At 48.1% G+C, this 15,323-nt stretch overlaps 2 protein-coding genes across 3 annotated transcripts in view; both read right to left on the bottom strand.

Annotated features, from left to right (window-relative positions):
- Fam53b (family with sequence similarity 53 member B) overlaps positions 1-9,000 on the bottom strand; it is a 65,910-nt gene extending 56,910 nt beyond the window's left edge. Inside the window, exons 1-2 of the mRNA XM_027409140.2 lie at positions 8,862-9,000; positions 1,623-1,677 (exon numbers count right to left, since the gene is read on the bottom strand). Of these exons, the coding sequence (XP_027264941.1) occupies positions 1,623-1,677; positions 8,862-8,939 (133 nt within the window). The 5' untranslated portion in view covers positions 8,940-9,000. The remainder of the gene's footprint in view (positions 1-1,622; positions 1,678-8,861) is intronic.
- Eef1akmt2 (EEF1A lysine methyltransferase 2) overlaps positions 8,989-15,323 on the bottom strand; it is a 77,763-nt gene continuing 71,428 nt past the window's right edge. For both annotated transcript variants that reach the window (XR_003484036.2, XM_035442158.1), the window contains exon 7: positions 8,989-9,120. Coding sequence is in view for 1 of the 2 variants with exons in the window: in XM_035442158.1 (XP_035298049.1) it covers positions 9,113-9,120 (8 nt within the window). In the remaining variant the exon portion in view is untranslated. The remainder of the gene's footprint in view (positions 9,121-15,323) is intronic.

The raw sequence follows: 15,323 nt of genomic DNA, 5'->3' as shown, positions 1-15,323 counted from the left end.
AAGCCTGGGTTCACCATGACAAAGCAAGACAGCTCAGCTGTGAACCTGTTTCAGGATGCAAAAAGTGCAGGCTTCTGCATGGTGGTGGTGGTGGTGGTGGTGGTGGTGGTGGTGGTGGTGGTGGTGAAGATGAAAGCCATTAACCACCAAAGAAGTATGCAGTCATGTGAGGATATGCCATAGAAAGGTGTTAGCCAGGTGACTTCCCTGTTTCAATGTCCTCTAGGTAGCAGTATCAAAAAAGACATCCAGCTTTTCCTGCACTATAGCATGTACTGAAGAGAAAATAATTGTCATTTTCTGCTACCTGGTCTAATTCTATTTCTTAAGAGATCTTTCAGAGAGCCACTGGACCTGTTTCCCCTAGTATGAATAAGCACCTGCCTGGCTCTGAAGCTGCAAACAAAGTATGTGGCAGTGTCAACGAGATGGACCTAGGTTCCCTGTGTACTCACGGACTTATCTATGGGAAGTGCCTTGAAATTAGAAAAAGAAGCCACGGGTCACAGAGAAAGAAGAGTGATGGCAACGTCATATAGCCCTATAAGGTACTAAGTCTGAAATCCCACTATGGCTATTCCATCACTGAGGCCTGGTCTCCAGATTCAACATAGTCATCAGAACACCACCCCAACCCCCACCCCCACCCCCACCCCCACCCACTGCCAAAAAACGCATGTACCCAATACAACCATCCTGTCTTCCTCTTACAAGAAACAGCATCATGTATGCACAGAAACATGAGACCAAGAAGCTTATTGGCAGGATATTTGCCATATAAACCAAGAGTCTTAAAAGAGTCTGTTGTCTTTAGTTCCTTTCTGGGACTACCCTAAGAAGTAAACAAAAGATAAAAACTCAGACTGAAACCCCTGGGCATTACAACTGAAAATTCAACAGCCCTTTTACCCCATGACTGTAAGAAGTACATCACCTGGGGCTGGAAAGATGTCTAAGTGGTTAGGAGCACTAACTGCTCCTAACCTCTTTCAGAGGACCTCCTAGGTTCAATTCCCAGCACCCACATGGCAGCTCACAACTGTTTGTAACTTCAGTTCCAGGGGATATAACATACTTTCACATCAATGAACATAAAATAAATTTAAATAAAAAACAAAAGAAAGAATCACATTGCCCAGGATATTTTAATGTACCCACACAGTGCAGTACTATACAGAATTAAGATGCATTCATCATTTGCATGCTGTAGTAATTACTGAGTGCAAAAACAAACAAAGTTTATGTAATTATATGTTCATGGTGGACTTGGCTATGTGAAATATGCAAAACACACGTACACACATGCATACACACACACAAAATATCACTGAGAACCAGAATTTAATGATTTTTACTTCCTATCCTATGGTATATTTTCTGCCTACAAAAGATCAGCATGAATTATTTAATAATCAGCTAAAACTCAATGCTGGAGTTAGAAATGGTGCCAATAAACCACACACCAGTGCCCTCACTCTCACGCCCAGCACCCTGTTGGTCCACCCGAGCCCACTGAGGACTGAAATAGTTAAAACACAGAAGAGAGTCTCTCCAGGACTACTCTGGAGTATCACCTGGCTGGAAGGACTAGAAGAGGATGCCCATGCTGTGTAGCTACTCACCCATAATTCCACAGGACAGAAGGGTAGGTCCTTGACTCATCTTCTTTGGCGTGTGCTGAAAACAACCAAGAGAGCTACTCAGTCTTCACGTCATCAGTAGTGTGTTCGCATATGACTCAGCTGCGCTCAAGACACTTTGAGCTCTTTCTGAAGTCACAGTTACAGGGGGTCTGCCCTTTGCTGGTATCAGGTTGAGACAACAACTGCACGGGACTGAGCCTGGACTTTGCCCCAAGGCCCAGAGTTACAGACCAAGCAGGCTAATGGGCTTGAGCCATACATCTGTGAGTCCTGACAAGAGGGACCCTCTCCACGGAGGGATATGGGAGAGGTTTGATGCAAAGATAGAATCAAACTTTACTGAGGGCTAGAAAGAAATTTGGAGAGGTGGCCTCCTAGGAGTGAGGAGCAATGGACCCTGTCCTACTCCCTGGTGGCTTCCCAGGGGATACAGAGACTGCACCCTCCACTACCCAGAAGTGAATGCTGGCTAATGCCCCACAGCTGCTCATGGCTAGAATGAAGCTGCCAGTCATTCTCCCTGAAGCATAAGACACTCACTGGTTCCATCAGGTCTCAACCTGAGAGTTATGGTTTTCAACTCCTGGGCACTATATACCACTGGGCTTCCCCCCTCCACTGTGAACATTTTCTGTCTTCCCTCACAATCCACACCTACCTCAGCTGAATACCAGATGAAAAAGAAGCCGAGAATGTATAGCCACACAGCAAGTTAAGCACAGAATATTCTGGGGGGTCTTGTGCTATCTGGCATCCAAGTCAAGTGGCCTACTCAGAAAGTGAGTGAGGAGCAGTCATCACAGTCAGGACCCCAAGAAGGTCTGACTCATGCATTCCAGAGACTGGCTGGCTACCTCACTCCCTCAGGTTCAGTTACAGTATACTCGGTATACAGGAACTGTGCTAGGGTTGATCGTGCAATGGGAAATAAAGTTCTGAGAGGAGCTCCAACCCCTACCACATGACAGAAAGAGGCAGGGTGAGAAGTGGGTGGGAGCCTGGGCTCTGGCTCATAAAGTCCCAGGAGGAGGGTGGGGCAGACTAGCAACTCCTGGCCCACCCAGATAAGGTGGCAGGCGCCTGGCACCAGCTTCTTCACCCCATCCCCAGTGCCCAATTTGGGGACCTTTGCTCTTGGTCAGCAGTACATTTATCCCAAGGGGCTTAAAGGGCAGGATGGTCCTTCCCAGACTGAGGATAGAAAAGAAGAAGGGCTTAAACCTCAAAGAGGACACAGTCATACACACAACTCATTCTGTTACAGAGAGATGGGACTGGGGGGGGGGGCAGAGCATGTATGTTAAGGTGAATAGAGATCAGAGCCAGTTGCCAGAGGAACACCTGAGGCGGTGTTGATAGACAGGAAGGTTATTGATGACAGCCAGCCCCTTTCCAGGCCTCTTCTTGGCTTAAAACAATCCTTAATGTCACCAGGCCAGGTCACCCTCTGGTATGTAACTGTCTATAGCTACCCACTGAAATATCTAGAAAGAGTTAAAAAGAGCTATACCTGCTTCCATCTCATCTAACATGGCTAGTGCTGCAGGATGTGCAGCTGAAAGCCACACCAAAGTCACTCAATAGAGAACAGGTGACAAGCATAGAAGAGCCTGCCATCAGGGCTGTACCACCCACACAACCAAATGCAGAAGCCTACAGAATCCAGGCAGGCCCCTTATTCTGAGAAGGAATAGGGATTGCCTCCTGCTGAGAGAACAGGAAGGCTGGCACAGTGAGTGTGCACTACTAGCACACAGGTGTCACAAAGGAGGGCTTGGGGCTTCACATGCAGAAGCAGGAAGCAGAGTACAGCCACCTGCACTTTGCCCGTAGGGGAGAGCTGGGAGTGCAGGGCCAATGGAGGTTTGAATTGGCCCTGAGCACCTGCTTCTAAACCCTTCTCACCCTGGCCCTGACCTTTCTGGGCCTGATCCACACACTCTTCTACAGCCTTTGAGTTTTCCACCTTGATTCCAGTAGTATTCACTTTGTTTGAGCTGACTGTAAATGGCCCCTATTAAATGAAGAACCCTGGGGCTAGACATGGCTCAGCAGTTGAGAGCATTGGCTGTTCTTTCAGAGGACCAGGGTTCAATTCTAGCACCAAATTGGCTTACAACCATCTGTATCTCTAGTCCCAAGGAATCAATCTCACATTCGATTCTGGCCTCCATGGGACTAGGCATGTACATGATGTACACACATATATGCTGGAAAAACATCCATGCAAATAGAATTTAAAAAAGAATACAGAAAAACCTTGATTGGCTTCACGCTAGATCTCAAGCTAGGACCAGGGCCCTGTCTTGCTTTCCGAACCCTACTTCTGAAGTGAAGCAGAACTTCATAGGTACCAGAACATCTCATCCTTAGGTTCCTAGGGTTGAAGGACCAATCATACCCTGGCCCCTGGTAGGTTTGCTTGGGAACATCACATGGGCAAAACAGCATCCAGGAATTTCTGGGACCAAGCTGACACAAGCCTTCCTATTCCTAGTCTGCCAAGAACACAATAAAATTCCCACTGGCACATGCCATTCCAGCAGCCAGGCTTCTAACTCTTCAGATCCTCTATTCCCAGAGCAGGAAGAAAGGATAAGCGAATCCCTGTGCCAAGCCAAGGTCCAGCAGCCCCACAGGGACTCTGCTGTGAGGCCCCCTAAGACTTCCGGAATCTGCAAAAGAGTGAGCTCAACTGCAGGCTGAGGTCTGCAGGGAAGGAAGCCGAGAACATGTTTCCTCTTTGCATGCCTCCCTCTTTGTGCCTGAACCATCAGGGCTCAGTCTCAGTGAGACAATTCACGTCACAAGAGAAGTCTTTGGAAAGACAAAAGCTGGAAATCAAATTGAGGCTTCAGGGACCATCTGTCTAACTAAAGAAGGCCCTGACTTCAATAAAGACCCAATTAAGGCTCCAAAGGAGAAGCTAGCAAACAGAAAACACCAGGCCTTACCCATGGCTTTCACAACTTTTTTTTAAAGGTTACTGCCTAAAACAACTGAGCCACTTTTTCCTTTGCTAACACTGTACACAGGGAGCCAGTGTGAAGGGGAGATGCTCATACCACATACTGAGAAGAGGCACTGGAATCCAGGCCCAAGAAGATGAAGAGAGGCTGAGGAGGGAACAGTGCAATGAAGGGAAGCACTCAAAGATGATGGTGCAGCCCTATCTTCAAGGCTGAGAGGTGCACATGTCTACCCAGGGTGAAACCCACCAGATGTCTATGGGAATCAGAGACTCTGGCTGGATCTGTTGAGCCCAAAGACCAGGTTAGCCTAACAAGAAATATGAGAATTCCCTGTGCCTAGATAGCTGGACACAAGGCCTAATGTGGCTACCAACGTGAGACTAGGCAAATGCCTTAGCTCTAGCACTCTACCGTGGCAGCACAGAAGGCAGTGCCTCCTCTACTACTGACTGCATGGTTTGGGGCTAAGTAAGCAGTCTATAGTTATATACTGTCCTCTGCCCAGAGCGGCCACTTGTCTGTCTCCTCTGGCCTCCAGGGTTTAGAGTAGGCTGGGAGAGAAAGTTGGCCTGGCTGAAGGAGGTGGTTACTTTGGAAACAAGAACAGGCTCTTGGCCTGCATGTAGGCGGATGGGCAGGAGCTGGGGGAGTTCAGTGCTCCAGGGTCAAACATCTGGGCTGCTTTCCAGTGACAGTGGCTAATGTTAGAACATGAGAAGAAAAAGCCCTCTGGGCAGACTAAGGAAAGAGGACCAGGAACGGTCATGGCTACCTAGTGTGCAAGCCAAGGCTATGAGCATAGCCACATCCATACCTATCACTCCCAGAGAAGTGTGCGGTCCTGAGCCCAGAATATGCTAAGCAGTTGTCAGTTCTTGTTCTTTTTCCTGCACCTTCCTTGGGAGTAGGGACAGCCACCTTTGCCACCAGAATTAGGGTTCTGCTGCTTTGTTTTGAGACAGGTTCTCATGTTGCTCAGGATGGCCTCTAACTAGCTATGGAGCAAAAGCTGGCGTCCTGCTTCCACCTACCAAGGACTGCAATTACGGGTGTGTGCCACCAGTTCTTTATAAAGGAGGTGAGAGGGTGACTGGGAAAGGGCAGGGGCCACCACAGCTCTTCTTGTTCCTCACAGGACTCAGGAAAGAGGCTGGCGGAGCTCCTGGGTCCCCCCTTGGAGGGTCTAAGGAACTTGTACTTACAGTATATCAGACCTTCCCTCTTGTGACTAGGAGGAGCCCAAGGGCCATATAGCCACACCTCAGAAAGCTGTTCTTGCCCCCTCAAAGGCTCCCAGCCTCCCTAGAATCCTGTTTCCTTTTGAAATCTTAACCTCCGCTTTTGTTATCTTCTTGGTCTAATTATAAAACAAAAGAGAAACTGTTTCCCATCTTCTGTGTTAACTGGTAGCAGTTTGTGTGAGGATGATGTTACCAGAGTTGCATGTGAAGCAGGGCCTCAGCAACTTCCTTTGTTGCTCACAGGGAGGACTGGTTGGCCTCAGGCTCTGTTTCAGGGAGACCACCACTACTAGACTGACACGATTTGGATCTTCAGGTACTTACAGAACTCTTCTCCCTGAGGTGGCCAAGGCCTTCAGAAGCTTGGCCAGTGTAGAAAGAATTTTCTGAGCCACAGTTCCCATCTATTTAAGGGGCAGAGATGGATACACCTTTGCCTTTGCCTGAGCATCTACCATGCTACTCTCCACCACACTTTCTGTGGGCAACACTTGTGTTGAACCAGGCCCAGAATGTAACCAACAGTCAGTAAGTGAGATGTCAACAAACTCACAGACAAGAAGAACTCTCCAAAGAGGATACCCTCACCACTGACCTGCCATCTGGAGCAGAGGGGAGGAGACAGATGGCTCTGGGCCTAGATAGGCCAACAGCAAAGAGCAGAAGCAAGAAAGCTGCTCTCTGGAAGGGGAATTGAGATTGGAAGACAAAGCCTGGGCCTGGGAGCAAGAGTGCAGGCAGTGAGCCCTGAGGGAGGGATGAGTATGCCCCACACTTCTGTTCTAAGAAGACAATGCTCCTCCCCTAGGGGAAGGCACAAGACCATGTTCCTAAGCTGGGGCTCAGGAAGGGCTGCTTTCAAGACCTTGGGCCCTGGTGCTGGGAACCAACTCTGTGGCTAGCCTCAGCTAGTCCTACCTTGACACTAGACAGGCACAGAGGCAGCTGTGGGGGCCAACAATACAACAGAACCTTGGAAAGCGCAACCCTGGGGACCTCTGGACAGGCTCTCAGCCCAAGCCACTCTAGGCACCACCTTCAGATCCTTCCCCAAAAGATAGTCAATACTAGCAAAAAAGATAAGACAAGCATGACATATATGCATGATCCCTCAGCTACAAATTGAACAGAGGGACCAAAACAACAAGGTCAGAAGCCATGACAATGGACACCTGTGCACTCACTCTAACTGAACACCTGTTATGCAATAGGCCCTGGTTCCATGAAATGCCTGGCATTCATTAAGTGTCTGCCCTAGCACAAAGAGTCAATCACTTAATACACAAGACCCATAGGTAACCTGTTAAAAAGTGGTAAGAGCCAAAAAGGGACATCATGTGTGGCAAGAAGACAGAAAGTATGGGGGCAGGAAGGATTGAATTTTAGACTGAGTGGCCAAAGAAAGAAATAATCGTGTTAAGGGAAGAGTTGTAGGCTATAGAAGAAGTCCAAAGGTCCTGAGGCAGGTGCACAGCTGGCATCTCTGTGCTTGGAGGGAGGCAGTTTTGGCTGAATGGAGTAAGCAGTACTCATAGTACTCATGAGGCAGGAAGCCAGTGGAGGGTTCTGAGAAGATGGACAGACAAGACTGGTACTCTGCATGGCTGCTGGGTAGAGAAGAGGTTTTCAGTCAGAAGCAGAGGCCCAGTTACCATAAGAATCTACATGAGAGAGGCCAGCAGATAGGAGAGGGTGGCTGACAGGTAAGGGATAATGGTGAGAAGTGATCAAATTTAAGATACACATTATATGCAGATTGGAAGGAGGGTGTGATGGCTGAAGTAGCACCACTCCTGCTATAGCAACCCAGGTAGCCATCAACCAGGAACCTCAGCTGCTTCTCTCTGCTCTTTGTCTATAGTACTGGGGCACAGGGAATAGCCTCAGAGATAGGTGTCCCAACACCAGCCTGAGGGAGGAGGCCTAAACATGGGCCAACAAGTGGGGCTGATGGACAGAAATGAGCTGAGTAGGGGGGCAAGCCACGGAGTCAGTCCCTGCCCTGCTGCAGGTCTCAGATCTCAACTACATCTTTGGGAAATAAGATAGATTGGGCCCAGTGGTAAAGCCACTTCTATTTGGCCTGCAAAACCACACCCAGCACCCCAGTTCTGTGAGGCTCACCCTGATATGTTTAAAGCTCAGCCAGCCTCCTAGCACACCTGAATCTCAACAGGGTATCAGCTGTGAGTTGGCATTAATGGCTCTTGAAGGGTCATTGCATACTGTCTGTTTGGCAAAACCTTTCTCTAGACTGGGAACTACTCTAGACAAACAGGGCAAGGCTCAGCTCCAAGTCATGCTGGTTCCTCAACTCTGTTGGCCTATGCCTGTCCATGGGACAGGCACTTGTGAAGGCCCGTAGACTTCATGCAGGTCCTGGGCATTTCCCAAATTCACTGGAGCGAGGGGTTTCAGCCCACACAATAGTCACAAATGTGGTATTGGCCAACATGAGACAAGGAAAAGGAAGCCCACCAAAGGGCTGAATGTGAAGCCCACCACCATTTGGCCAGAGGGCAAGGAACTGAGCGATTCCAGAAGGGTGGGTGACAAGACAGAAAGCCTACCATCGTTGAGTCAGAGGGTAGCTGCAGTGGCTATCACCACAGCCTGCCACCCTGCTGCCAAACCATTCTTTCTCCTTCATCTACCACATGACCCTTAGGCGGGGGCTCTCAACTTGCACCGCCCTTATCTTGGTCCCTCTCTGACAGCCCTCATCTTGGAAGCCAGGCGGCATGAAAGAAATGCTGGGCTCAGCTGAAGCCCTGGCATGACTCGCCTCCCCTCATTGAAGCAGCTCTAACCTGAGCCCAGCTGCTTGCTCCCTCAGATCCACACCGCCCCTCTGCCACATAGCCCCAGCCTAGAACCTCCCACAGAGCTCTGCTTTCCTACAAGTTGTTAAGTCTGGGTGCCACATCCACAGCCATACCACAAACCCTCCCTGCACACCTGGCCACAAAGGAGGAGGGAAAAATGCAGCCCTTGAGGGTCCTCACCAGTTCAGGGACGAAGGTCCTGTATGCTATGGAGTCAGCTCCCTGGATGATGAGGCTTCTCCTTAGGATCATCACCATGGTAAGGACCTCAGACACTGGGCTGCATCCTAGATTGGGCACAGGCCATCTTCAGGTGGGCAGACTTGATTAGTAGCGATACCTGGGCAACCCAGGGAGTGATGTCATCAGAAACAGCTTCCCATCAATTGCTCAGTCTGGGGACAAGGCCCTCAGGGAAGGGCCAAGAGTCGTCAACAACCTGGGAAGACAAAAGACAGCCAAAGGGGTTCAGGACTAGGAAAGCCTGGGATGCCAATGGTATAGATCAGCCCCAGTAGTGCAGGAGAGAGACCCCATGGGGAAGAAACCATACCCTTACTTTAAAAAATGTGCACTCTGGGAGGTTACCAAGACCCAGAATCACTTTCTTAGATAACACACACACACACACACACACACACACGCGCGCGCACACGCACACACAGACACACACAGACACACACAGACACACAGACACACACACACACACACACACACACACACACACACACACACACACACACACACCAGCTAGTCTCAGAATATCCAATAGCCAAGGCTGAACAAAGTAACAAACTTGGATCCAGCCATGGGACACCTTCAAGACCTCAGGTTCTGAGGTGCTGGTAGTATGTGGTACCTGGTGATGTAGCATCTTACCACTGACTGAGCTGGCTTTGAGGGCACACTGAGCTCACACTAGGACAAGTTTAGACTGGCTAAGGATCAAATACTCTTCATCCTTACATCCAATATCAAAAGGGGCAGGGGATCCAGAGCTGGGCACTGGCTCATCTCATCCACCTAGTCGTGAACAAATGCTACTGACAAATCAGGAGGGTCTATTTAAGGACACATACCCCACTCTTAGCAGTGCCTCGATCCCACATAGTCACAACACTAGAGGCCTTTGTAGCTTTGTCCCTTTGCCCAGAGTGAACCAAACCAAGTGACCTACGAGCTAGTGCCCAGGCTGCCTTACTACTACCAAAGATCATCATGTTGCCTCCCTGTCTACCAGGTCCCACCAAGTGAAGCAGAAATCGCACAGGCTTCAGTGCACATAAGAAAAGCAACTCCTTACAAGGTGACTTCTCTGATCCCTGTTCCCCATCCCAACCCATCTATGGTTAACCCTTCAAAGAAAGTTACATGGATATGAGGCTCTGAAGGTCACCATCAAAACCTAAAAAGTAATGGTAATAACAGCAATAAATAAATAGAAATGCAGTTCCTAATCTGCAATTAAAAACAAACTGCTCAGTGTAGGAAAATGTTTTAGAAGCCACTGTGTAAAAATTAACTGTACCCTGGTATTTACTTCCCATCCAGCTTGTAAATCATAGTTTCCTGTTTATTTCAATTAGACTTTACAGTGGGTGCTGTTGAATCTGCTATTACAGGCCAGTTGGTGAGCACAGGAAAATGACCTTCTACCTTCTTCGAAAACAAGGTTCGTCCAAAGTGCAAAATCAGGGATGGGGAGGGGAGAGTCAACACATTTGTAAAGCTTGACTGTTCAGGAAAGGAGGCCCAGGGGGGTCAAGAGTCCTGGTGGTGCTGGGAAACCTGCTTCATGCTCCAAAACCACATCAGTCTACAAACCGTGCACCCCAACCAAGTGTGATGTGTTTAAGGAAGGAATGTCAAACCATTCCGCCTAGTTCTGGCTCAACAGCAGGGCCAGAAGTGCCCACTGGCCCCCTGCATACTTGGATCAGGAGCAGGCCCAGAGGGGTGCCCCTGGACTCGCCCTTCAAAGGGGCCTTTTGTGCTGCCTAGGCAGGGAAGGCCTGATGGCAGCCATCACCTTTCTGGGTGTGAGCTTAATTCAGTTCTAAAGCAGGCAGCCGTTGGCACGAGGCCTGGGAGGTAAGCTTCCCGCTTCCTTCTCTGAGGTGACCGGTAGGCTCACTGGTCACAAACACTGGCCCTGAGTTCAGCACATTTGGGTTGAAATCCCCACTCTTGAAACACATTATTTCTCTATGGGACTCAGTTTCTCTCTTGGTAAAAAAAGAAATAGTACTATTTGCCCTGAAGGTTACTGTATCCTAGAAAAGCAAAGTTGAAGCCCTTTGTTTAGTGCCTAGTTCATCTGAGAAATCACAGACAGTCTACAAAGATACTACTGTTAATTTATGCCTGGGAGTCGCAACGTTCTTTCCAGTAATGGATATCTGGGCAGTCATCCTCTCTAGTTTGCTTAAATTCCATCAGCAGGGGCCTGGCTGCCTTATAGCCCATCCCTCTGGTGAAACTGGGAGACTAGTAAGAGTGATGCTATGGAAATGTATTGCCATGGAAACATGACAGCCTATCTTGCCACAGCTCTACAAGGAGCTGCAAAGTGGACTGAGACAGCAATGGGTCTCCTGCTCTTTACAATTCCACCCCCACTATAGCCCCTACAAAGGACCAGAAGTGGCAGAGGCAGCACTAGGGTTGGAGCACTATAAGCACCTGAGTATCTGGGTAGTCAGTAAAGAACCATAGATCCGGAGAAGAAAGAAGTATGATACCCTCCCTGCCCCAGCAACTCTGAAAAGAGGCAGCACTGTACCTTCTGAGAGCAGAGGGAAGGGCAGTGGAGGGGAGGCTTAAAGGATCCTCTGCACAGGGGCCCAGAGCAGAACACCCTGGCTGCTCACTCACAAGGGACTGGTTAAATAGATTACAGCATAGCTATGTGACAGAATACTGTGTGGCCTTTAAAATGGTTCTAATGAAGCCATCAGAACATGATGTGGGGCATGGCACGCACATTGGCAGGCACACACAGGACACATGGAAGGCAACAGGACAAAGAGCTGGAAAGACCCGGAGCTCTGAAAGCCATTGAATGCAGACTTTATTCTACAACATGGTGGCTCCCAGAGGAGCTGTAGCTGGAACTGGCTTCTGGGATCTGCTGGAGAGTTTTTCTGGGCCCTTTTCATGGCCCAGCACAGTCCCTTGAGCAGAGTGTGAGCTCAGCACACACTTCTGGAATTAGGCTAAATCACTGTAGCTTCTGTAAGTCTGGATACATTCTCAGTCCTGGAAAGGCTAATCCATACCAGCAGAGCCTGGCACAATCTGGAGTTGCCTGGGATTCTTTTGACCAGTGGCACAGGTTTGACCAACCCCATCAAGGAATGCTGGCGCCTGCCCAGTGACCTAGGCCAGTGTAAGAAGACCTCTTTCCAGAGAAGGGAAAAGCACTGGGGGATTCCAGAAGGGTGAGTGACAAAACAGAAGCCTGGCAGTACCCTCTTAGAAGCTACCTCTTGAGCACAGGACCTGTTTGGCCTGGTTGGTTTTCTCTATAACCACATGAAGAACTGCTTCTATCTACTGAGCACTGCTGTGGTCTGTTCCAAGGATTCACCTGTTCGCAGTGTGGCCATGTTAAGGGGGTGTAGGGCATAGTAAGAGATCATCAACCAGGTCTTGTAGTGGCATTGTCCTTTAGTAGATGTCATGGGACTAGGTGAATTTTCTTTAAAAAAAAAAAATTAAAAAACTGTTATAAAAGCACATGACTGGGCATACCCAGCCACTCTTGTCTTACCATGTGTTCTCTCCCTCTTACATATATTGTGACACCATCTGTCAGCACTTCAGAGCTGAGCCAATTCTTCAGCCATGGCGCGAACCCTTCCCTATTAATAAAAGTTTGTTCTTCATAACGTCACCCGTCTCAGTATTTTATCATAGCAGCAGAAAATGAACTAACATATCTGGTATGGTAGCTCATGTCTGTAATTCCAGCACTTGGGAGGTGGAAGCAGGAGCACCAAGAGTTCAAGACCAGCTTCAGTTACATCAGATCTTGCCTCAAACCAGCACCATCCCAAAATAAAATAGACTAATACCTACTAGTCACCTACTATGCTAGTAAAACTATGCTGGTTTACACACTTAGCTGTAAAATAGGCTCATCTACCCCCATTTCATAGCCAGAGGAAGCAGCTCACCAGTGTCTAGGCTGAAAGCTGGGATCTGACCACTGGAGGATCAGCCCCCACAAGCTCCTATCTTCCCCTGGCTGCCCACCTGTTCATTCCACACATGCGCTTCAGAAACCCACTTAGCACTACCACATGACCTAGCAATCAATCGCTTTCCTCAGCATTTACCTGAAAAAGTAAAACATGTTTACCCTGTGCACAAATGCCTTATTCATAACAGCCAGACCAGGAAACCAGCCGAACGTCCTTCACTGGTGAATGGTTAAACAGTGGCTCATCCATTCCAGGGAATACCACTCAGCAGTAAAAGGAGGAGCTAGGCATGTCCAAGAACTCAATGTCCCACCAAAGAACTATTCTGAGGGGAAAAAATGAATATCCTGGGGTTCAATTGCTATATGATATCATTTGTATTAAATTCTTGAAATGATAAAATTATGGAATTGAAGAATAGCAGTTGTCTGTAGTTTGGAAGATGGTGCTGTCAAAAAAAAAAAAAAAAAAAAAAAAAAAAAAAGCAATACAAGGTACACTGTGGAAGATGGGAGTGCTTTGACCTCCACTGTTCTATGTCTATTTCCTGTTTCTGATGTTGGGCTTACATCTTACAAGCTGTTACCATTGGAGGAAACAGTGAAAAACACCCACGCTTCTGTTTCATTTATTACAGTTGAATGAATATAAAACAACATAATTTTAAGCTAAAGTATTGTAGAGTATATGCACAGGACATGGTGCACGTGTGGAAATCAGAGGGCAACTTGCAAGAGTTGGCTCTCTCCTTCTACTGTGTGGGTTTTGGGAATCTACTGGGCCTGGTGGCAGGAACCTTAACCCACTGAACCCTCTCACTAGCTCCAAAACTAAAAATTTTAATTAAGCCAGGCAGTAGTGGCACATGCCTTTAATCCCAGCACTTTGGAGGCAGACGCAGGTGGTCTATAGAGCAAGTTCCAGGACAGCTAGAACTGTTACACAGAGAAACCCTGTCCCGAGAAATCAAAAAAAAAAATTTTTTTAATTAAATCCCACTTCATGTATGCATGCCAAAACTCATATACCTAAATACTTCAAGAGTGCATTGTACTAGAAAGTCCTAGACACTGTTCTCCATACCCCCTTCTGCAAGCAGGGTTGCAAGTCACACTTCTCATCTGTGATCTTCACCTGGCATCTCCTCTGAGTCTCTAGATCTGCACTGAAATTCTCTGTTGTCACTGCCCAGGCCCCACATTCTGCCCACCCAACCTCCATGACTTCCTGGGCAGAGGCCTCCCCTGGCTGTCATTTCAATGTGAACGTGGGGACACAGTGCCCTGTGGCTCCTATCACATGAGACCCACTCAGTGACTCACCTTCCCCAGGATTTCCACTGCAAGAGCAAAAGCCCACATCAGACTTTCCACTGTCCTCTGATCTCACATCACTGAGTGTCAATGAAACAACAGAGACTCCTTACCCATCCCCAATTCCTTGCCCCAATAGCTCATTTGCATAAAAACAACCCAGAAAGGCCAGGCAGGAGATAGCACTTGGGAGACAGAGGCAGGCAGATCTCTGTGAGTTTGAGACCAGCCTGGTCTATAAGAATTAGTTTTAGGATAGCCTCCAAAGCCACAGAGAAACCCTGCCTCAAAACAAACAAACAAACAAACAAGCAAACAAAACCCAGATATGCTATATGCCTATAATCACAGCCTTTGAGATATAGAGACAAGGAGCTTGAAATTAGCCTCAGATACAGTCTTCCTCCAGAGAATGAACCACTCAAACTTCCCAGTGCTGTGACCCAGTAAGACTTCAAGGTGAGAGACCCAGGGCTACAACCATGGTACCACAGCCTCCAACTCAGCTCTCTGAGCATTAACCCCAGGAAATCTCTCACTTAACCTGCTAACATTCTTATGAAAAGACACTGCTATAAAGAGTGTTATTTTCTGGATCAGCACTAGAAGAATGTAAGTCTAACCATCTGCCAGTACCACATAGCTAAAAGGACAAGGCCAGCATTCAAATGCAGGCCTGCTTCTTGGGTATTTCCCTCCCTTGCAAATATGTGTTTTCTCCTTTATCTCTCTTTTGATACAGCGTCTTATTCTATAGTCCAGGGTGGCCTGAAACTCATTCTGTAGTCAAGGCTGGCCTCAAAATGATGGCAATCCTCCTACCTCTCAGGTGCTGGGACTACAGGTGTGCACTATCACACCTAGCATGAGCCTCTCTCTGATACCACAGGGACAGGGACAGCTTTGCACTTTTACACAGTCCTTCCTAACAGAAAACTGTCTTGCTCTTGTTCTGCATACTTCAGCAAGGTTCGTGGGCTTGCTCTTGAATGTGGCCGTGTGATAGCACTTGCAGGCCAGGCACTTGGCTTCTGGAGGATGATAAAAAGCACACATGGCACTCTGGCAGGAGTGCATGCTAAATGAATTAACATACACAGAAGTTCTGCAAACTTCACAAGCTC

Source organism: Cricetulus griseus, chromosome 3 (assembly GCF_003668045.3).
Source record: "Cricetulus griseus strain 17A/GY chromosome 3, alternate assembly CriGri-PICRH-1.0, whole genome shotgun sequence".
NCBI lineage: Eukaryota > Metazoa > Chordata > Mammalia > Rodentia > Cricetidae > Cricetulus > Cricetulus griseus.
Note: the sequence above shows the minus strand (reverse complement) of the source record. Positions and strands in the feature narration are given on the sequence as shown.